A 22,526-nucleotide genomic window follows, 5' to 3' on the forward strand; every position below is an offset into this window, starting at 1 on the left:
TTTTGGTTGGGGGTGGGCTTGCATTGAAGTCATGATGGCCTACGGGCTTTTCCTCTTTTTTTAACAAGGAAAAAAGACTTTGGCCAATGGCAGCCCCCCCCCCCCCAAGAATCATCATATGATCTTATTCTGTCAGGCCACTGATTCAATTTTCAAAGACACAGATGCCAGGCTGCTCAGGCATCCATCTTTCTATTTGAAATGGTGGTAAAGCATTTTTCTTATTTTTTAAAAAGAAAAAAACTCAGCCACCTGATGTTGAAGGATAACCCCATCCTTTACCAAAGCATTCTTCAATTTTGCTTGCCCCCTGAAATCCACTGATATTTTGGGGAGATCACATTTGGTCAGATGAAAGTGGGGTTCAGATATTCACCCAGCTTGAGTTAAGCCCCTTCCCATGATATGGTAATCATTGCAACATAGCTTCTCGTGAACTGTTTTGAGTATTATTATTTTTAAAAAGCATGGGGATGGGGAGAAGCCAATGCTGCAAGTCCTCCCAACAGAAGCCTTGCCCCTTCTTGGTAGTATTGGTGTATGGAGGCAACACAGCATGGGTTTCTTTCATGTGGCAAAGGACTTTTCACAGTATCTGAGCAGGATGAGATGGAGTTATGCTGCAACAGGTCACACACCACCAACATAACACGAAGAGGGGTCTCTTAACCCCAATGAAATCTATTGAGTTTTGGCCATTATCCTTCATGCGCTGTATGCTGATGTTTACATAGGCTAAAAGTAAACATATAGCTAATATTCAGTTAAAATCCAAAATATTGTAACAATACTCTTATTATAAAGTTTTCTTTTGGGGAGGGGATAAGTGCCAGGGAGGGGAATGTAAAATTTTGAACCACCTTTTGACATTGGAAGCCACACTAAAAATGACTTGTGTCAAAGTACAGAAAAAACCAACAATATTTTATTTATAATCTTATTTTAGTGTTTGAACTACAAATCCTGGTTCTAGAATTGTTTAAAATATCATGGGTTTTATAGATGCTCACATGAAAATTAATTTCTCGGATTTTTGTTTTCTTCTTCCAAAGAATGGTCCCTTCAGGAAATACAGAATAGGTCATTTATGTGAAAAAAATATTTTTTTTGTTATGTTTTGTTGTTCCTTGATTGTTCTCGTGAATCTACCGCTAACATCCATTTCCCTGTTGAACCATTTCAAAAAGGGCATGAGAAGAAAATGAAATGAAGAAAGACAAAATAGACCGAATCTCACCACTAGAATTCACCATAAAAATTCCCAAAGCGTTAACATAATTCTTACAAAAATTCCTAGACCAGTGTTTTTCTGTTTTTAGAGAATCAAATTGCTCTATGAAAAATATGGCAAATGGGCTTGGGAAGAGGGAAGAAGAAAGGGAAGGGAAAGGTGGAGGGCAAATAAGTGCAGCAAAAAGAGGTTCTGAGGAATACACATAATTTTGTCTGCTTTCGCTCACAATAGAATTTTTAATAAATAAATTTCTTTTTTTGTAAAGACACTTTTTTTGAAACAGTAGATTTAGCCCAGTCATTTGTGTCATTTTTTTAATAAACTGTCTTTTGTGTTTTAAATTCCCCTTTAAATTTGTAAATGTTTTAGATCTGAGTCTCTTGCACATTGTCTTTCGAGTTCATTCGGATCAACAATGGTTCATGCACTGAACTGTGTATTGAATTTATTGTGTTAACTGTTGTTGTGTGGTTGAAAGGAGACTTATAAGAGTTATAGTGATTTAGGTGCTCATGCTCTATTGCTGGCATGGGCAAATGACTTTCTATAGGTGTATCACCTGTAAGCTCATCATCCACATTAATGATCTCTACAGTTCGCGTTGGAGCATGGTGGTTTTGCCGGTGATGTTGTTTTCTCATTTTGTAGAAAATGACCAACATCACCGCTGCCATAAGAGTGATTGCCACAAAACAACCAATAATGATTTTGGTAGTCTTCATAACCTCATCTATTCCTGGAATCCCATTGCTTGAATCTGTCACAGGGATGGTGAATGTTTTTTCTGTTGACCTTGTGCTCTGTGGTGTGAGAGAGGTTGTCACATTGGTGGTGTCCCATTCAGTGACTGGTGTGGGCCAAACATGTTCTGTGGTCCGTGCCTCATCCTGAGATGGTTCCACAGTTTCCACTGTGATGGTTGAAAAATAAGTAATACACTCCTGCGCGGTTACATTGAGTGTTGCAGAAGCTGTGGTATTCCCAACAGAGTTACTCACCAAGCATGTATACAAGCCCGTGTCTTGCGCAGTCACCCTTGTAAAATTTAATGTGCCATCACTGAGCACAGAAATCCGAACCCTATAAGCCCCATGTGTTATAACAGACCCATTTGGAGTAATCCAAGATATAGAGGTCAGGGATGTTGATGCTCGGCATTTCAGCTCTGCAGCCATGCCTTCAGTGACGTTGAGGTCTGTTGGTGGCTCCACAATCACAGGAGCATAGCATGTGAAGTAATTCAGATCCAGCTCACCAATGTACCTTCCTTTCAAGCTAGGAGGTGTGTTGCAACGGGCACAACATGCAGTGTTGGAGGGCGCTTTGTCTTTAATCCACCAGCTGAGCCACAGGATGTCACAGTTGCAGTTCCAAGGGTTGTGATGCAGGTGAATCCTTTCTAGACGGAGAGGTGTAAAGAGGTCATGAGGCAGTAGTGTTAGATTGTTGTGGGCCAGGTTGATCTCTACTAGTGACTGAAGGTTATCAAAGGCATTCCTTTCAATCACTTGAATCTGGGATTGGATCAGCCATAATTTTTGAAGGTGCATTAACCCTTGAAAGGACCCTGGCTTGATAGCTGTTAAGTGGTTCCCAGAAAGATCTAGCTCATCCAGTTTTACAAGTGGTGTGAGGTTAGGGATCTCCCGAAGGTTGCACATAGCAAGGTTCAAATACCTCAAATTGGACAGACCTTCAAAGGCACCTTCTGAGATATATGAAAGCCTTTTTAATTCCCCCAAATCCAACCTTCGTAGGGAAGGGATTCTATTAAAAGCATAAGAAGGAATACTCTCAATGGGGTTGTTTCGCAACCAGAGCTCCTTCAGTTTTGACAAGTATACAAAAGCCCCATTTGGAATGGTGCTAAGACGATTGTCAAAAAGTTCCAAAGTATTGAGATTAGCCAGACCATTGAAGGCCCCTATTTCAATTGTTCTAATGTGATTTCTGCTCAGCTGCAAGACTTCTAGATGTCTCAGGTGTTTGAAGCTATTCACCTTAATGATTTGGATCTGGTTCTCATGGAGATTCAATAACCGTGTGTTTGTGGAGATGGCGTCAGGGACCTCTCTCAGATTCTTCCTTACACAAATTACTTTGCTGAACTGATTGCTGCAGGAACAGACAGACGGGCAAGTCTGAGCTCTCACCAAACCAGCCACCACGAGAAGTTGAAGAGCCAGTAGCACCACAAGCAAGGGGTCAAATAGGGCCCTGTTAAACCTAGGACCTATCATTATCTGCTGTGGATGTAAGGTCATCTTGTTCAACATTCATAATTTATTTAGTGTTGGTCCTTCAGGAGTTCCAATAGTCTGCAACAAAGGAAAAAGGAAAGAAAATAAAGAAAACATTATATTAGGTCCAGTAATTAAACTGTACTTTATTTCATATCTACATTTTCCCATCTTTATATATTTAAATATAATAATTTTATAAAACAATAGATGCACACAATTTCCCCTTCACCTGGCTAAGATTTTTTGGGAATGGATCTTAATGTAACTGAGGCTTAAGATTATTTCTTGATTCTTTGTGTTTTCTGTTGAACTAACTGAAAGTTCTAGTTACCAAGAAAAAAGAATACATAACCTGGAATACAGTTATAACTGAAAGAATAGGATTATTTCCAGTTGTGGCAATTCTTCCTCTCCTCTGTAGCACTCCGTGCCACTTCTGACACTGTTCTGAATGGAAATACTCTGGAGCAGATTTAGGGGAGGCACAAGGGAGAGGGGAAATTGGCCTTTGTCCCCATTCCACTGATGGAAGCCTCTGCTGGATCAAAGTGCCTTCCATTAGCAGAGAGACACCATTAAATACAATACAGGAAATCATGAAATACCTGAGCTAAAGGATAACAATAGCATAATAATGCAACATTATTATGATTTTTTGTCAAGAAGAACTTCCATAAAATAGTATATAGAATGGATTTTTAATTGATACAGAAACTTCTAAATGAGGACCCAGCATAGCAACTTTCACATCAGGAAATAAGTATAGAAGAACCACCAAGAAAAGTACTTTTTGAAACTTACTGTTGCCTAAAACATGGAAAGAAGTCAAGACAGTAGCTTGAATGCATAGAGCAGTTTAGTATGTCAATAACCACCACTGTGTGGACATGTCTGACCCAACCCAATGTATCAGACCTGTATATCTGTGTGTGCTTATGCATGTGTGCATGTGTGAATATATGAAAACAAGAATTATGGCCATTTTTTTAGCAAGTGTGCCACAAGTGAAATACAAATTATGAAACCATGATACATATATTTCCTCTGTACCTTGGTCTGGTTTGCCTCTAGTTTACTAAGTGGCATGATGGAGAGACAGATATGAGTATAGGACTGACATGAATGTAGAGTCCATGGGTGGTATTTGACTAACTTTTTACCTTAGCACTGGAGGTTCCCCCCTCTCCTCCCATGTTTGCCCCACACCATTCTCAAGACTGCTCTGGGGGTTGGGGAAAACCCCTGAGCAGATATAGTGGTGGGGGGGAGGAGAAGGGGATTGTTCCATCATGCAAAGAGAAATCCTTGTGCTTATGGGATTACCTGTTTAGTAATACGTTGAATACAACCCTATATGCCGCCGTCAAGTCTGCAGATTCCTATAGCCTTGTGTTGCCAAAAGGATAGTCACCATGGAATACAATGTTGAATTGAGGAATGGTACAAAAAAAGCTTTTACTGCTTGGATACAAATGCTGACAAAATGTTTGTTGTTCTCTTATTACGTGGCGCAGAGTGGTAAGCGGCGGTAACGCAGCCGAAAGCTCTGCTCACGGCCAGAGTTCGATTCCAACGGAAGGAGGAAGTCGAATCTCCAGTAAAAGGGGTCGAGGTCCACTCAGCCTTCCATCCATCCGTGGTCGGTAAAATGAGTACCCGGCATATGCTGGAGGGTAAAGAAAGGCCAGGGAAGGAACTGGCAATCCCACCCCATATATACGGTCTGCCTAGTAAACATCGCAAGACGTCACCCTAAGAGTCGGAAACGACTCGCACTACAAGTGCGGGGACACCTTTTTTATTACAGGAAAGCAGATAAAAAGAGGTTTCTGTGAACTGCTGAGCTGAGCATCACCTCCTTCCCACCATTAAGCAGACTCATCTGATTTCCTGATACACTCTCCACTGTCCTTGTATATGACCATAGCAGTAGAGAAAGTCTCATTAGTAAATGTGTGCTGAACACAGGAATAAAGAATGGCAATTTAAATGACAGAAAAATATATATCTCCCATAGCTGCAGGGTTGGCAATTTCAATGTTACCTCCAAAAATGTTTCTTTCTGATCTTACTGTAAGTGAAAAAAGACCTTTCAACTCTGTAAATGATTATTACCATTCAAAGTCTCTCAGTGCTGATTCATTTGTGATAGCTCCTAAAAACCCCAGCTCTGGGTTCATTTTCAATCTGCTGCTCACTGCAAGGTCTCTGTGCTGTAGAGATTAATGAAATTTCCTATAAATCAGCCAAAAGTGAAGTCTTATAAATTACAGCAAGCACCAAGCATTTATAACCCAAAGCATACAGATGTATAATACATGCATTTAGTAGAACAAAAAAACTATCAGCCAAACGGTTCCCATTTTAAGCTTCAAATTGTTTCATTTTGTAGTAAGAAGGGGTGGTGGTGGAAAGAGTATACTTTGAAAAACAGGGTGAAAGCATATTATTCTTCATATAGTAGTCCCTTTAGTAAAAGCCCATTTTATAATCAGATAATATATATTTATGAATTTACTTATGCAACTTTTGACACTAGTTTATTGCCATAACAGAAAACTATTAAGGTTTTTGGAGCTATTGTGAAGACTGTACTCTAAGGAAACCAACAGAGAGAGGAGGTTAAAGCACAGAATTAGAATAACAAAATGGATAGCAGCACCAAAAAGCAAGAAAAAAGAGAGGTGCTAGGAAACTGTCTACTGAAATGAATTCAATGTGTTTTGAGCATAACACCCCTCTTAAGGGGCATCTCTCTGTGTCTAACTATTGTACAAACTGGTGACTCTTTGCGTTTTCTTATAGTACAATCCTATACACATTTACTCTGAGCTGGTTCACTAAGCCAAACTGTTGCTTTATACAAATATGAACCAGTGAGGTGATTTTAACTACTTTGCTCTTCCTCTGGTCCTGATGCTGCTGTAAGCTAAGCCATGGTTTAGTTTAGTGTGTTGCCCAAACTCAGGTTCATGGTTTGTCTTGCTCCAGACATATCACAAGCTGTAACCAAGGTTTGTTCTTGGGTTTATAGCTCATGGTTTGTCTAGAGGAAGCCAAGCCTTCGTTCACACCAATGCAGCAGGAGCAGAACGGGAGTTGTACTGCAGTGGCTGCAACCTCTTTTCTGGGAAGCCTCACATTCATGGTTTGGCTTAGTGTTGTGTGTGAATCAGCTTTCTGTACCCAGTAAAACTTACTCCCAGGTTTACAGTGTGTTCAAGTATGTGAATTCAGGATTGCAGCCTTAGTGCCTATTGGTGTACTCCCCTTATTTTGTTTTGGTTTAAAGCACAGGTTCACTCCATCAAGAAGCTTGTGTCAATTTGTTGGGTGAAGGTGTACAGCGCATATGTGAGAGCTGTTTCTGAGCATGACACCAGTCTAATGTCTGGTTCACCCCTATATGTATGACACTTGATAAGTCATAATTCAGTAGTGAATCACACAATCATTTCAGCTATTTTAAGTACTTCCACTGAAACATGTTTTGAAAAAGCGTATCAGGAGATGTTGCTATTGATTTATATGTCCCTTATATGACAAAATGGTTTCTAAGTGGCCTTTTTGTGGTTTTTGATGTGTTGTATGCCATTCACCAAATGATGAACATGCAGGTGCAAATTCATCATAATAACAGCTGCTTTACCCTCCAGATGTATGTCCATGCTTAACTTTATTAACTTTGATACCATGCCTCAGGGGAAAGGCTGTAGCACTTTGAATGGAAAAGATCTCAGGTTCATTCAGTCACCAACAGCTGAGAAAAACTTTCATCTGAAAACCTGGAGAGCCACTGCCACTACATAATCCTGAGCAAGATGGATCAGTGCTCTAACATGTAATAAAGCAGCTTCCTCATATAAAAATGAACATTTGTTCATTGGTCCCAGCCCATGCTAGGGCCAATATTTTTTGACCCAATGTTGTGGCCAAATCTATGCCCAATCTCCATTAACTGAAATGCAGCAGTTCACCATCTGAAACTTGGTTTGACTGGACACTACTAGCTATCATGAGCCTAAGTAAAACTCAAACCAATGGTCTTCAGAGATACATTGAAATATCCCACCAATTTCCTTATCAAATCACCAAGGATAATATTTTAAGAATGAGGAATTCATTTGGGCTTCCTAAAGCCCAATCCAGTTTCTCAGCTGTAGTCATCTACAGAGTAGGGATGAGGGAAACTGTCAATTTTGGCTTCACATTTTTCCACATTTCCATGTCAGGCTCTTTTTTTTTTTAAGTCCTCATAAAAAATTAATCAGTATTTTAATGCAAATTATTCCTAATATGTATATTTTTGTATATATTTCCCCTAATACCTCTTTTGATGCACTTGAGATGTATTTTTTTAGGGCCCACGCTAAATTGTATTTTAATTTTTTGAAAATCATCCTGGGATCTATTGGTGAAGGGTGGACAAACAACAACAACAACGATAAATACACACTTTTTTCAAAGCAATGTTCACTAATATAATACATTCTCACTAATATATTCATTTTTATGCACATTTTACCCCAGTATATGCATCTTTTGTACACATAGCATGGCTAGAGAACTGTATTGCAAAATCTGGGGAAGTGCAAATTTTGAAGGTGGCTGTGTTTAAGGTCTAATATTCTTTCAGAATGTGTGAATTAGGTAGAGTTGCCTCTATATGCAAACTGAATTGAATTTCTCCTCCTTCCCTACTACAGAGTAATGGAAATCAGATGGTTTCATTGAAATATGCAGTGGGAAGCACTGAGTCAATGTTAATCTGCAATATTTATGTGAGCCAAGATTTGTACTGGCTGAACCCAGAAACTGTTCTGCTGACTGTGCTTAACTCTGGACAATTAACATTGATAACAGGCAGAGGCCTCTTAGCAGAGTTTTGGCAGTTTTTTAAAAAGTTGTTCTTTGTTTCATTATCAACATTCACATGCATATAGCCAAGAGCAATTTTCATGATTCCAATGACATTTTTTCAGTTGCTTAAATTATGAGAACTGCTGTTGGCCCATATCCATGATTGCTGGGGCACACCTACATGGGTGTTGTTGCATCCCTTGGGATGCTATATGTTCATGGGGGGGGGGAAGAAACCCTGTATTATTGCTACTGCTGTTAGACCTATTAAGGTTCCAGGGCAGTTTACAATATACATATATTGAAAAAAATAAAATCCATTCTTACACTTTAAAGACCAAAATAGAAAATTGTATCATATCAGTACAACAGACTGACATCAACAGTTACAGCTGGCCTAACAAATGAAAAAAAGTAATCTGTTCAGCCTTCCTTGCATAACGTGCTTTTTAAAAAAATCCTTTATCAAAATTGTGTTCACCCTGAAGTCATTTTTTAATTTATCATCATTTCTAACTTTGATGATGAAAACTGAACATTATACTCCGGGTGAAGAGTCACTGGTGCCTAGCAGAGTAGCACTGTTAACTCCCATGTATTGAAAATAATGTAGTAAATATTAGTTCAGGTTTGGCTGTCCTGTGGTGCCATGCTTGTTCTCCTTGCACTAATACTGTGACCCCCAATTTGAGCTTCCTTTATGAATTCTCTCTTTTGCCATTTTCATTGGCAGTGAAACCTTTCTATGCCTGCAGGTTTTTCTGCAGTGCTTTACATAAGTGTATGTATTGATCCTCCATGGCGCAGAGTGGTAAGCAGCGGTAACGCAGCCGAAGCTCTGCTCACGGCCGGAGTTCGATTCCAATGGAAGGAGGAAGTCGAATCTCCAGTAAAAGGGGTCGAGGTCCACTCAGCCTTCCATCCATCCGTGGTCGGTAAAATGAGTACCTGGCTTATGCTGGGGGGTAAAGAAAGGCCAGGGAAGGAACTGGCAATCCCACCCCATATATACGGTCTGCCTAGTAAACGTCGCAAGATGTAACACTAGGAGTCGGAAATGACTTGCACTATAAGTGCGGGGACACCTTTACCTTTACCTATGTATTGAGAACTGTTTTTAGCTACTATTGTGTCTTTTTATTATTACTGATATGTTTCATTCTGACTGTGGCTTGTGTCAGAAAAATGGGAAATAAATCTTATAAATAAATAAATAACTGAACACATCACTGAATCCAGTATTAAAGCATTTTGTCGGAATCAGCAATCATACTTCTGGGAATAAAAATGTATTTTTTTCTTTTACACAGACAAATACACAGTTGCACTGTGGTAGACTTTGGCTGAGGACCTAGATTGATTTGATATTTCAGCCTGTTTTATGATATTTTATGGTATTATTTATTGATACTGTTGTAGTTTTTTATTATTTCTGAATTGTTTTTATCATATTATTTTGTTCTTGCTATGGAAGCTGCTTTGAGGTCACCTGGTGATGAAAAGCGGCATACAAATATACAAAATAAATAAATTTATTTAATAAATGTGCACTAAATGTGGATACATCTCCATCACTACAGGCTTAAGTGTCCTCTGTAGCTAACAGTGCCTTTTACCAGCTTTATCTGGTTCACCAGCTATGGCTGTTCCTGGTCAAGGATAGCCTGACCACTGTAGTCCATGCATTGGTAACCTTGAGGCTAGATGAGTGCAATGCACTCTACGTGGGGCTGCCCTGCGCCTGGTTCAGCATCTCCAGCTGGTACAGAATGTGACCACCGAACTGTTGATAGGGGTGCATGACTGACAACATGTGACACCGTTATTAAAACATCTGCACTGGCTGCTCATCTACTACTGAACCAGGTTCAAGTTCCTTGTATTAATTTACAATGTCCCAAACAACTTAGGTCCAGGGTACATTAGGGACCGCCTGAACCCTTATATCCCAGTTCGATCACTGAGGTCTTTTGCAGGAGCATCATTGGTCTTTCCCCAAGTTGGCAAGGCTCATTTGACAACAAGAAGGAACTGAGCCTTTAGTGTTATTGGCACAATCCTGTGGAATACTCAGCCATTAGAGATTCAGCAGGTACCTTCTGTTCTGACTTTTAAATGCCTACTGAAAACTTTTCTATGTCATGAAGCTTGTGCAGGCAAATTGAGATCTTTCTGAAATAATTAACGATTTCTGATTTTAATTTTTAATATGGTTTTATTGTGTATCTATGTATGTTGTAAACTACATTGGAATTTTTTATATAAATTGTATACTGTATAAATATTTTTAGAAATAAAATAAACAAATAAATTGTGTCACTTGCAAATCATGTCATCAGTTTTTCTTTAGGCATGGATGGTAGAGGTTTAATGTTTTCAAGCACAGTAACACTTCCCTTCCCTGCCATGATCTTGATGAATATTTCTCCCTGTGCTGCAGTTAGGCTTGGGGGAAAAGCTCCCACTGGTGCCAATGGAAGATTTTGTGTTTGATAATTCTAACTGTAGCAAAGAAACGTTAATCAAAATTGCAGTAGAAGAGATAAAGGTTAAGCGTCCACACACACTGCGATTTAATGAAAGTTGACCTCCATATCTGAAATTAAATACAGAAAAAACATTCTAATGATGTGATTGCAGTGCCACAATTAGCATCACATAGTTAGGTGCTGGGAAGAGAAAGAGACCCATGTGTATATAAAGTGCAGTCTTTGAATGGATTTTCATACTGAATGACACATTAATGCTACAATCCTAAACATCCTTTTTTTGAGCAGAATGGACCTAATTCCATGTAAATACGCATGCACGCACACACACACACTTGTGCTGCACAACTTTTATTCTGAAATACTAGCAGAGCAGCAACTAAAGAATGTTGCTCATTTGTTTTTCTATTTTGTCTTGCCTACTCTTTGTTCCCTAAGGACTATGCTTGAATAATGAATCACATTAGCTAGTGATAAAACAGATAAAGGAAACATGGGACCAAAGTCCTATCTCAGTTATACTACTTCAGTTCCATAAAAACAATAATGCAACCAAAACCATTAATACCAAATTTGAAAAGTAGCAATCTTGATACAGCACATTTGCCATCTGCCACAGATCTGAGGATCTGGTCCTCAGTGGCAGAGCACATGCTTTGCATGCCAAAATTCTTGGGTTCACTTCCTGACACCTCTAGGCAGGACTGGCTGCCCTCTCTAAAACGTTGGAGAGCTGCTACCAGTCAGGGTAGTCAATATCCAGTTAGATGGACCAGTAGAATGCCTCAGTATTCCTATTTTCTTATTCAACAGAGTAAACAGAACTAAATTCTTAAGGTAAAGCAATATAATAGAATATGTCAGGATGTTATACAATGCCTGTTAAGTTAAGCTATTCAGTGTATTCAGACTTTAAACCATACTGTTATACAATATAAGTCTAGACATCCTGTAAAATCAAAGTAACCATCTGGAAAACAACGAATACTTCCTCACCTACTAAGTTTCAAGACAAAGCAAGACTTGTACTTTCCAGCAGTAATTGAAAGATGAGAGACCATATCCAGAGGACATACCAATTGAAAAATGAGGGACCATGTCCCAAAAGACTGTTCAGTTAGGAATCTTGATACATACCTTTTATAGGATAAACGAAGGACAAATGACAGGGACAATTACATGTTATAAACAAATGATATGGTATCCTGGGAATTCCTCACACTTATCAGTCTGGCCATCTATAAATTCCCACAGAGATACCTCATTCTAGTATCGCAGGTGTCAGTAGCCAGCAGGAAAAGCCATATAAGGAACTGAAGCAGGTAAAGCCATATATGGGCTGTCAGTCTTATCTTGTTTATATTACATGCCTGACAGCTTGGACAACTTCCCAGAAGTGACTATAAAGTCAAACCTCTTTAAACTTTCAGGCTTCTTCTTAAAACCCATGTGGAACTCCAAATAAATAATCTCTCTCTAATCAATATTCTATAAGGGCAGCTATCTCACAACATTACTTTGCACCTCAACAGTCTTCAGGAAAGATATATTCTTCTACTATCCTCCTCTGTTTTTTTGGTGTGCGTTTATGTGCTCACCATCTTGGGTGTGAATAAGTGTAGAACATTTCTACACTCTCACAGCTCTAGCACGTGATCGTTATTAGCTAGACACTGCTTGTATGTTAACTGCAAAGTGAACCCTATACTTTCCTTTTCCTCTTTTAATAAACCAACCTTTATTATATCTTTGAGTATGTGTTCTTAAGTATGGGTTATACTAAGTACTCACATAAATAGATCAATGTGAGGGTTTTAATTCCAGCAAAAGGTTCTGCTACACTCTTGGGGGTATTTTTAAGTCTTATTTGGGGTGGACTTGGCTTTGGCTCGTGCACCAGCTATGACCATTCCTTGACGGGTAGCTCAATTATAGTGGTTCTTACACTGGTAACCTTTAGAATTGATTGCTGTAAAGGATCTGGAAGTGGGGGCTAGTGAAAAATGCTGCTGCAAGGTTGCTGTCTTGGACCACCTTTCAACAACATGTGACACCTCTGTTGAAAGCACTGCACTATCAATTTGCTGCTGAGCTAGATTTTACTACTGGTGTTTTACTACTGGTGTATACCCCTATGGGACCAGAGTATGTGATAAGCCATCTCTCCCTCTGTCTCCCACTGAAATAACTTAGATCTGTGGATGAAGATCTGTTGATGGTGCCACATGGCTCTGAGGTAAAGCATGCTGTGACTCAATCACGTGCTTGTAGCTTTGTGCCACCCGTTCTTTGGAATTCTCTTCTCTCAAGCCTTATCAAGTTATTTTTGCAGTTTTTAATTCTTGTTGGCTTTTTATGTTTTAATACTGTTTTATGATCTGCATTATATTCTATTTCTGTGCACTGCTCAAGTATTCTTTGAATGTAAAGTGGTTTATGAATTATAAAAGAAATAAAAATTTCTCAGCATTTTGGCATTTGAGTGAGCATGGAAAGCCCTTAGCAAAACACGTTAAACCAAGAGGTTATTTGTTAACTGAATGCCATTTGTTTTGATCTCTACGAAAATATCTACCATTCCATCTTAGAGCAATCCATCAAAGTGACTTTAAATCAAGAATTTCTAACTTGAAATTTTACTAACCAGTATAAGACACAAAGCAGTGGTTTAATGATGGATCGTTAATCCTTGGGCTATCTAAGCCTCACTTCAGTAACTCTTGAAGGGACATTGATCTTCTGAAGGCTTTCTACTGTTTTGGGGTTCCCTTATTCTCAAGGACTACACCTTAAGGGACAAAGAAGAGGGAAATAAAGGAATACCATGCAACTAATCAAAGGAAAATTTGAAGTAACACAGAAAATAGAAACTTAAATATTCAGGGCTCATACACCAAATGTGCTTACTGAAAATAATAAATCAAAATCACATCAGTGCCTTCTAAATGCAGTGTTCTTATGCCAAGAATTGTTTCATCTGGTAATGATGAAATTGCAACACCTCTGTAATTAAAGGGAGCTTCAGATACAGATTTGCTTTGTAAACAATTATCATATTACTAGCATACCTGCAGGTACTCATGAATTTGAGAAAAACAACCAAAAAATGACATATACTAATAGGTATGCTATCTATCTATCTATCTGTCTATCTATCTATCTATCTATCTATCTATCTATCTATCTATCTATCTATCTATCTATCTATCTATCTATCTATCTATCTATCTATCTATCTATCTATCTATCTATCTATCTATCTATCTATCACTTTTTCAGCCTTCGAAGTACTCTCAAGGTACCTCATATAAACATTTAATTCAATACATATAAAAGATGAGAACTGTCTTATTATGAAATGTTTCTACTCATTAGCCCAATATTCAGAAAGGTGCAAACACATATGCAAGAGGTAAACAAAATCATCCCACTCCATGATGTTGCTGGAGAACACTATTCTATCACCGTTTTGTGAGTTCCATCATTAGAATCTTGGCTCAAAAGGCTACTTCTTTCCCTGAAAGGCTGGCTGACCAAGACAATGTGAATGGGAAAGTTTCCTGCTCAAACCCTCTATTGAAATGGACAGTAGCGTGAAATCTCCTGAAAGAGTTAATGCTCAATGTTCCTCTAGTTCCTGATTTAGTCAATCAATGATTGGCTATGGAGAGCTTTGCAATTTTGAATGCTCTTTACAAAAACTGCTTTAAAGTCCACCTAAATCCTGGGCCCATATTCTGTTAAGCAAAAATAAGACATGTATTTTATTGTTATTGTACCACCTAAAATCACCATTCTAGGAGGACCACCCTAATTTTTCTGAGCTTTTTATCATTCAAACAATATTGGATAAATGTAGCCTTACTTCATCTGGAACCCAAGCTTTGAGTGCTCTTTCTCTGCATTCCCACTTCCAGAAGACTCTGATCAATCCCTGGCATAGCGGAGAAAAATCGCTCTCTTGTACCTTCCTTTTGGATTTACCTAAAGAACTAAGGCTCCTGGTGTTGACTTTTGTGTTCAGACAAAGCTTAAGGAAATAATTCTCTCTCTCTCTCTCCCCCCCCCCAATCATTTCAATTCACATTGCAATCCCTCCTCCCTTCTCTTTCTCAGAAACCAAGCAATCACCTGGAGCCTCTGTGATGGGCAACCACCTCGCTTCTGACCCCACCCCCTCAATCCTTTGCACTTCTGCCTTTAAAGTCAATCGATATGTGGTCATTTTGTTTACTTTCACAATAAAATCTCATTTTTATAACAGTTCCTATTTCATTGCTGTTTCTTCCCTGAGTACATCATGAGGGCAGTCCACTAGTTTGACTAAATAATCTAAAGAAACTCATGTAGTGCTCCTTTGTACTTGGAAAACATGATAGTTTCTTGGCCTGTTCTACTGAACTGACAACAGCCTGACTTTTGGCTGAATAGACTTGGGGTCACAGCAGGAAACATTCCTCCCAGAACTAAATCCCCCCAAGTCATTTGTGTTCCAGAAGGAATTATTCCCTTTTTATTGTGATTCTGACTGGTAAGATGTAGAGGACAGAAAGCATCCTGCAGGGGGAAGGTTTGGTCCAGCTTCTCACAGGGCAATTTTTCCCCATAAATGAATGGGTATTTTTGTTCACTTATATTCTACTTTCGTCCAACAAGCTCAAAACAGCAGCATATATAGTCCCCCTTTTTATTATTTTTTCAAAAATCTTATTAAGTAGGATATTGTGAGAAACAGGAAGTGGCCCAGTGGGTTTCACTGCTAGTGGATGTTTGAATGTTGGTCTCTTCAGTCCTAATATGACTTTCTAACTAATACAATACACTGACTCTCTTTTACTTGAAAAATAGGTTCCTTTTCCACAAGTGCAATTTAAAAGGGCCCCTATGTGGTAGTTCTTCATGTGCAGCCAATCTTAGATATCTCAGGAGTTGTGGATGCCATGTGAATTTGTTGCCACACAGAGGAAGGCCAGGATCTCTTGTAGATCATCCCAGAGTGCAGTTCATGGAATAATGGGTTCAAGTTACAGGAAGTTGGATTTCGACTGAACATGAGGAAAAACCTCTTAACTGTTAAGAGTGGTATGACAATGGAACCAATTACCTAGGGAGGTGGTGGGCTCTGCAACACTGGAGGCATTCAAGAGGCAGCTGGAGAGCCACCTGTCGGGTATGCTTTAATTTGGATTCCTGCATTGAGCAGGGGTTGGACTCGATGGCCTTATAGGCCCCTTCCAACTTTGCTGTTCTATTATTCTATGATCACAAAGAATCACAAGCAGGGACTACAGCTGAACGTCAAGAAGACTAATGTACTGATAACAGAAGATTTATGTAACTTCAAAGTAGATAATGATATTGAACTTGTGAAGGATAATCAATACCTTGGTGCAGTCATTAACCAAAATGGAGATAATAGTCAAAAAACCACAAGAAGGCTAGGACTAGGGAGGACAGCTATAAGAGAACTAGAAAAGGTCCTCAAATGCAAAGATGTATCACTGAATACCAAAGTCAGGATCATTCAGACCATGGTTTCCTGATCTCTACGTATGGATGTGAAAGTTGGAGAGTGAAAAAAGTAGACAAGAGAAAAATCAACTCATTTGAAATATGGTGTTGGAGGAGAGCTTTGCGGATACCATGGACTGCGAAAAAGACAAATAATTGGGTGTCAAAACAAATTAAACCAGAACTATCACTAGAAGCTAAAATGATGAAACTGAGGTTATCATACTTTGGACACATCACGAGAAGACATGATTCACTAGAAAAGACAATAATGCTGGGAAAAACAGAAGGGAGTAGAAAAAGAGGAAGGCCAAATAAGAGATGGATTGATTCCATAAAGGAAGCCACAGACCTGACCTTACAAGATCTGATCCGGATGGTTTACAACAGATGCTACTCGAGGTAACTGATTCATAGAGTCGCCATAAGTCGTAATCGACTTTACACATGATCACATAGAGAATGTGCCTGGACATATGTAAAATCCTATCACTACTGAGTAACTACATAAATGTCCAAATCATCATATCATCTTCAACAAAATAAAAATAAAATACAGTAGTAAAATCAGTTAAAACAATTTACAATAAGAAGAATATGACTTCTCATATCTATCTATTAAGTGTCAAAGGTCAGGGTACAGATGTATGCCTCCAGCATATTATTTCGCCTTCTGAATTCTGACACTTGGATCATCTATGCATGTTCCACATTGAAAAACAAAAGCAGGTTCCACTGTGCTAAATAGGGCTTACCTCCTGCCAAGTAAGCTTGCAATAAGATACCGTCCTGAAAATGCACACAGTTAGCTCCACATTAGCTCTAACTACTTCAATGATACCTGCTGCCAGGGAAGTATGTGCTACCAGACTGGAGCCTGCAATGTGTGTCTAGTTTCATATGAAGTCTTGCAGAACCCACTTGAGGTCATTTCCCAAATCACAGGAGTGGACTCTCTTGAGGGTGGGATTGACCAAGACAGCCAGGCAAATGTTGACCCAAATGGGATGAGGCTTAGTATGCAAGCAAAGCCAGAAGAAACAAGAGGTGGGTGGGTGGCAGGGAAGAGGGAGTCCGTCAGAGTTCCTCCTTTGAATCTGACTCTCCTCTGGCTGTGTAGGTGCATTTCTCCAGCAATTTAAACTTCCATCCAGGCATTCTCCTTTCTGAATACTCTTGGGGGGGGGATGCATTCTCTTTCAGACATTGTTTGTCCTGCATACTCACTGACAATTTGACTACTACTTTTACTACCAATTTAGCAACTCCAGAACCCCTTTCCTCCAATAGGATGAAAGCATTTTGCATCCTCTGTACAGGCATACCCATCCCTTCCTTCCGTTCTTCAAGTCTCTCTCATTCAGATGACCCAAGATAATCCTGACAAATCACCTTTGTGCTTATTTTGAGTTTAGAAAGAGAGCAGAGTTTTCCTTAAGGTATGAGCACCTATTGTCTCTGAAGAAGGGTGAACGTGGATGGAGCCCCTGAGCTTTTCCAAAAATAAACAAAAATACCTGACAGCTGCATGACTGAGAGCACTTCTGAGCACAGAAGCATTTCCTAAGGTGGAGTGGTAGCCAGGGCTGTGGAGTTGGTATGCCAAACCTTCGACTCTGACTCCTCTATTTTTCTACTGTCCAACTCTGACTCCGACTCCACCCAAAATTGCTTCCAACTTCACAGCCCTGGAAAGGGCTGTAAATGTCTTTTTAAATTGGAAGCTCTCATAGGAGCATTGTATCGCTGCCTGAATATGCGCTGATCTTGGCATCACAGCATTTGTTTTCATCTGGGTCCTGTGTCATACACTGACACACAAAATGTTTTCCATCTTGAGTTATGGTGAAATACTCAACTACAGCTGACTTCATGGGAAGCTTCTTTGACATTTTGAATTTATATTTTTTAAAATTTGTCAATCAAAATTTATTTTGAAGCCGGAGTCGGTACATTTCTACCGACTCCGACTCCACCCAAAATTGCTTCCGACTCCGACTCCACAACTCTGACTCTACAGCCCTGGTGGTAGCACACAGTGGACTGACTAGTGGAGCCATGCATGGATTGGAGCAACAATAAACCTGGAGAACAAATAATAAACTAGTAAACTACAACACTTCCATTATGAGCAACAGAAGCAGTGGGGGCAAAGGATGAAATGTTAATATGCTAAAATGATAGGAACTGTGGGCTGCATGCAGCCTGTTTTACAGCCTTTGGAGGCTGGTTAGGCTACATATTAAGCTGTGTGTGGCTATAGTGATATGAAAAGAATAATGGGGGGTGGAGGAACAATCCTATACACCAAAGGTGGCTAACCAGTGGCCTTCCATACGTTGCTGGACCACAACTCCTATCATCCCTGGTTATTGGCCATGCTGGCTTTTGCTGATGAGAGTTGGAGTCCAAGAGCATTTGGAAAACACCAAAGTGGCTGTTGCTGCTGTAAACATAGTTCCAATTATATATGCATAGGATAATGTGAATAGAGATCTGTACCTCTGTAAATGCATTTTGGTTTGGAAATTACACAAGGGCCACCTAGCAAAGAATGATGAGATGAATAAAGATAAGACACCAAGGTTAGGAAACAAATCCTAGTACACTCTAGAATGAACTGTCAGGGCAAAATACTTCTAATCCTAAAAGCCCATTGTTTCATTTTGTTACACAATGCCACATTACCTAAGCATCCAGCCTCACAATTCACCCTAGGGAACGTATTCAGGAATGAAACCACTATACTGCATGAAAGGCCATGGGTGGGAATGCTTAAAGACCTGCTGTCCAGTAAATGGTGACTATACCTCTTGTCCTTGGTAACTATGGAAACCTTTTGAAGGCAAGATTGGAATATAGACATTTTGTGGTCTACAGTTTACAGGCTGTTTATGTAATTATGAATGAGCATGAGACTGTTAGGAGGAACAAAATTATTGTACTTCTATGGCATTTTGGATACAACAAATAGGTACAGAGAAATAAGAAGTTATTTTTTTGGAAAATTACTTGTTTTATTGATGTTTTATGTAACAGCGACACATTGTTATTGTTTTTTATATATTGGGATTTGGGGATTTTCTTTCTGTAGGAGGGATTTGTAAATCCAAAATTAGCAATATGACATTTTGAAATAATGTCTCTCAGCAGCTTCATGGCAATTACGTCCTTTCTATGCCCAGTGAATAAAACCAAGGTCGAAGTGTATTTTCAATTAAACTCCAGGTGTTACGAAGTACAGCACAGCCAGAACTGCAAGCACATTATTACCAGATCTATCACTGCTGAGCAATGAATAGGTCATAGGCACTCCTGCGTACAATATTTGTATATGTTTCAATATTACAACCGGGAAAACAGCTCAAGTTGGTTTTAGAGGCAGCAAGTGACATAAAATTAAGAGCAAAGCTGTGTGATGACTCAGGGGGAACACTAACAGCAGCCAACATGAATTTTTTGAGTTAGAAGTTTAAAAGAGCCATGGACACAATCTTAATGAGTTGCACAACAAACAGCATTAGCCTCTGAAGCCAATAGGACACTTGACTGTACAAAGGCTGAATGAAAAAGCAGTAGGACATTAATTGTTTGTCATTTTCCAAGTCAAGGGAGTAAGTTACAGCAACATGGAAGGTAAATTTAGCCCTGCGGGCCTAACCATACATGACATGAATATCAATTACACTGTGGGTTTTTAAAAAATAAATACCAGGTTTGGGGAAGGGTAAACAGTCCTCAGATATGAACACATGCTGAAGGGAGGGTTAAGCATTCTCTCCCTAGCCACAATATTCATGGAAACTGACTCCGGTCTCCATGTGGAAGAAAGCTTCCATTGGCACTGGTGGGAATTTTTCCTCTAATATAAATGGCCATGGGGGATTTTCACTGAGGACAATCCCCTCACACACATGCATGTGGGTGGTATTTGATTTTTCAAAAGCCACAACAATGTCACTCATGTTATGTGTAGTTAGGCCTTGACTATCAGGACAAGGACAATACAAAATTTTCACAGCAGCCAACTGTTTGCTGAAGGAGTAGATTTAAATATGACAAAAGTGAACATAAGATTTAGATCAGTAGGAGGGCTAAGTTGTAACCAAGGCACTCAGACCAATGCTAACTCATGGTGGATGAAAACCTTAGATCCAGTTGTATAGCTAAAGTGAAGTAGGAGGGTAAAGGATGAGATAAGCTACTACAAAACATGGTGCCCTGCCCGAAGTTGAAGAACTCAATCTCAGACGCGTCTATGTTTTTTTCCATTTTTATTAAAGTTATAGATACATCAAAAGCAATATGCCTCATTAACCTAATTACACTTTCTAGGAAGTTTTGCCCTGAACTAACACTGACGAAGCATGTATACACTCTCTATGATGTTGACTCAGTAACTGGTTCCCCCCCCCCCAAGTCTCCTTAAGTATGCTTGGATCTCGCCACACACGCAGGCTCCTCCTCAGGTCCAACTGTTGAGCTTCCTGCCTCAAACGCCTCCGAGTGCAGGACAAAGGTCGTTTGATCTCAACTTCTGTCTCTGACAGAATCTGCTCCCTCCCTGCTTGGCTCACGACATCATCCCCTTCGAGCTTCGGGTGGTTGGTGGGGGTCTGGCAACTTCTCTGGGATGAGCAGGGATCGGTGAAATACTGGGTGAATCTTTCAAGAGGTGGGTAAATGTAAATGGAAGGCGACCGGGTTGATTTGGGCTTCTACTTCGAAGGATCCCAACCTCCGCTCCTCTAGTTTGTGGCAAGGAACCTGTGTCGGCAAATAACAAGTGGAGAGCCACACTTTGTCACCTACTTGTATTTCAGGACCTGGCTGGTGATGCTGATCTGCTACTCTTTTGTAGTTGGCTTTAGCCCTGGATAATTGTTCTTGTAGCAGCTGCTGTGTGACTTGGAACTCCTGCACAAACTCCGCCGCCACTGGGATGGCTGGATTAGAGCTGGGAGTGGTGAAGGTGCGTGGGTGGTAGCCAAAATTGGCAAAGAATGGTATCTGCTGAGTGGATGCATGTACCAAGTTGTTGTAAGCGAATTCAGCTAGGGGTAGCAAAGGACACCCAGTTATCTTGCTGGTAGTTCACATTACTGCTCCAGGGCTGTGTTCACTTTCTCCATTTGCCCATCTGTCTGGTGGAGCGCATGGATGGCATCCTCAATTCGCTCTGTAACAGCTGCCACAAGACGAGCATGAACTGGTCCCCCGATCCGAGACCAAACTGGTGGGGAGTCCATGCAGCCAGAAAATGTGTTGAACAAACAACTGGGCCATCTCCCTTGCGGATGGCAGTCTGGCACAGGGAATGAAATGAGCCATTTTACTAAAGGTGTCCACGACGACCAAAACTGACATTTTCGCAAAAAGCAGGGAAGTCTGTGATGACGTTCAGAGTCACCATTTGCCACTGTCCTTCGGGCATGGGGAGCAGCTCCAGCAATCCAGCTGGCTGCCCTGGGGCATCATTAGCTCTCATGCATGTGGGACAGGATTATACATATCTTTCCATGTCATGCTTGATCCTTGGCCACCAGAAGTCCCACGTGACTGCCTGTAAAGTTCTAAACACCCCAAAATGCCCTGTGGTTGGGGAGTTGTGTCATTGATGGAGGACCTTGGCTTGGATCTCTCCTGGAGGCACATAAGCAGGGCTGTGGAGTCGGAGTCATGGAGTCAGAGTCAGGAGCAATTTTGGGTAGAGTCGGAGTCGGTAGAAATGTACCGACTCCGACTTCCAAATAAATTTTGATTGACAAGAAGCAATTTTGGGTGGAGTTGGAGTCGGAGTTGGACAGTAGAAAAATAGAGGAGTCAGAGTTGGAGGTTTGGTGTACCGACTCCACAGCCCTGCACATAAGGGGCTTCATAGTGGTAGGGCATTCTCCTCCCCGAGAGAAGCCTGGCTTGCTGTCTTGAGATGGCTGCTCCAATTCTTGCACCCTCTCCTGAGTGTAAAGTTTTTTGCTTTTAAGCACAATGTAATCCCTTGAACCATGGATCTAGACAGACAGCCACCACCAGTTTCTCCAGTAGTATAAGGAAATGTAGCAAGGACAGAATTTGGTCTTCTTTTTTCTCTGGCTTGAGGGATAAGGCATCAGCCTGATGGTTCTGTGCCCGTGGAATGTAGTTAATACGAAAGTGGAACCTAGTGAAGAACTGGGCCCACCACACCTG

At 40.2% G+C, this 22,526-nt stretch overlaps 1 protein-coding gene across 11 annotated transcripts in view; it reads right to left on the bottom strand.

Annotated features, from left to right (window-relative positions):
- Positions 1-967: 967 nt before the first annotated feature.
- LRRC4C (leucine rich repeat containing 4C) overlaps positions 968-22,526 on the bottom strand; it is a 637,988-nt gene continuing 616,429 nt past the window's right edge. For all 11 annotated transcript variants that reach the window (XM_061613155.1, XM_061613154.1, XM_061613153.1 and 8 more), the window contains one exon: positions 968-3,552. In XM_061613155.1, coding sequence (XP_061469139.1) covers positions 1,600-3,510 — 1,911 coding nt within the window. In that variant the 5' untranslated portion in view covers positions 3,511-3,552 and the 3' untranslated portion in view covers positions 968-1,599. The remainder of the gene's footprint in view (positions 3,553-22,526) is intronic.

The sequence above is a fragment of the Rhineura floridana genome, chromosome 2 (genome assembly GCF_030035675.1).
Source record: "Rhineura floridana isolate rRhiFlo1 chromosome 2, rRhiFlo1.hap2, whole genome shotgun sequence".
NCBI classification, from domain to species: domain Eukaryota; kingdom Metazoa; phylum Chordata; class Lepidosauria; order Squamata; family Rhineuridae; genus Rhineura; species Rhineura floridana.